The following is a 1,833-nucleotide window of genomic DNA, read 5'->3' on the forward strand; positions in this document are numbered from 1 at the left end:
TCTCTCCCCTTTCCCTTCTCAATCTTTCTATCTTACCCCTTCCATCTCCGTCTCTCACACTGTATCTTTTTCTCGCCCACTCGCTCTTTTGTTTCTCACGAGAGAACTCTCATGCATCTATGCACAGTAGCGAGCGCGCGGGCACATTGTGTGTTTTAGAGGAACATTTGCACAGCGTCTAGGTATATTAGGCGATACAGCGTAGGCACGTACCTTAAAACTTTGGTTGTATATATATATGTCATTTGTATTTATTTACTATCACTTCATTATTGGAACCGGCCGAAGTAGCCGTGTATTTACAGTTATACAAAATAGCACACCATAATCTAACATGTAATCACCAAGTTTGCTGCGTACACGAATTTAATATAAATAATTAATTATGAAAATCTCGCATATAACTTAAGCCAATTGTGATGATGCAAATTAAGCAGGGTATGCAATACCAAACGTGATCACGATGGTGGTGACAACAAAGACGGTGATAATGATGATAATGACGAAGACGATGATATGTTTTGCATAGACAGCTAATTTTTGGAAGTTGAATTGATGAACACGTGTATTTTAATATTGCAGATTGTAATCGCTTTTCACACAAATAGGAAAGAAATACTGTACAGTAATACTAACACGTACCTATTATCACAGAGTGTATTGCATTGCTTAGATCAGTATTGTCACCCAATATCAGCAATATTATTATTATGTCTATGCCCCATTTGGTCCCACATGGTACAATCGCCCAACTGTTCTGGGCTGGATATTATGTTATCCCAGACCACAGGTTTCATCAATTCTCACCGATTTGACTGTAATAATAACAATATTCTGCTCAGCACTTTTTTCAGGTTGGTTTGTTGATGGCACAGATACAGAAAACGTGAAACTGATGACACATGATTGTCGAAAAATAAATGCTATTATTGATATAAACAGTAGTTAATAATATGTATATTGTTTACTGCAGATTTGATCAGACAGAAAACAGGCTTGAATTAATCAGAAATCTGAGATAAAATATTTAACTTTAGACAATTAAAAAAAATTGAATGAATATGTACATCTTCTATCTATATCACAAGCTCGTATCAACAGCTGTATGGACATTGTCCAGGGTCGTTTCCACGTTAATGAAGCTGTTTAGAGCAATCCCAGCAGCATCACCATCATCGTCATCATCGCCGTCGTCGTCATTATCATCATCATCATCATCATCATCATCATCATCATCATCATCATCATCATCATCATCATCAGCAGCAGTAATAACAGCATCACTACCATCAACATCATCATAACTGTTTATAAATCACATAGTTATACTGATATCACCACTACCTGGAGATTTACTTTCAAACTTGTTGGCCTTTGACTTCCCCACCCCTCAATGACCTTTTAACATGGAATCAATAATGTAACCCCACCTCTATGTTTATCGAAGCACCGTCGGTCAGCCATTGGTCAGAGCATCGGTCAGCACGTCCATTGCATAGTAGATCAGATGTCTGTTCAGCATCCTGTGCTGTAGAGACTCCACAGCCATCTCTATCACTTCATGGAATGTGCTTTTTCCCACTAATACGGGAAGAAGGTCTGAAATGCAAGGAAGAAATGAAATACATTCCGATCTTCAACATATATAAATAACAAGAGCCGCAGAGCGTCTGGGCTCATCTGAGGTCTGTTGCTACGATTATAAACGTAAAATTTCAGTCGTGCGTAGTACCACATTTGTTAGGCGCAGATATGCAGACACGCAGTTGCGTACACATCATTGTTAGGACACGCCCACTATCGCAGATGGAGGGTAGGGGGAGGGTGGGGGGA

The 1,833-nt window shown here is 39.1% G+C and overlaps 1 protein-coding gene across 1 annotated transcript in view; it reads right to left on the reverse strand.

Moving 5' to 3' along the window:
* Window positions 1–221: 221 nt before the first annotated feature.
* Window positions 222–1,833, reverse strand: part of LOC106815656 (sorting nexin-19-like) — a 7,385-nt gene continuing 5,773 nt past the window's right edge. The window contains exon 9 of the mRNA XM_014820154.1: window positions 222–1,599. Within this exon, the coding sequence (XP_014675640.1) occupies window positions 1,457–1,599 (143 nt within the window). The 3' untranslated portion in view covers window positions 222–1,456. The remainder of the gene's footprint in view (window positions 1,600–1,833) is intronic.

The sequence above is a fragment of the Priapulus caudatus genome, unplaced genomic scaffold (genome assembly GCF_000485595.1).
Source record: "Priapulus caudatus unplaced genomic scaffold, Priapulus_caudatus-5.0.1 Scaffold1170, whole genome shotgun sequence".
NCBI lineage: Eukaryota > Metazoa > Priapulida > Priapulimorpha > Priapulimorphida > Priapulidae > Priapulus > Priapulus caudatus.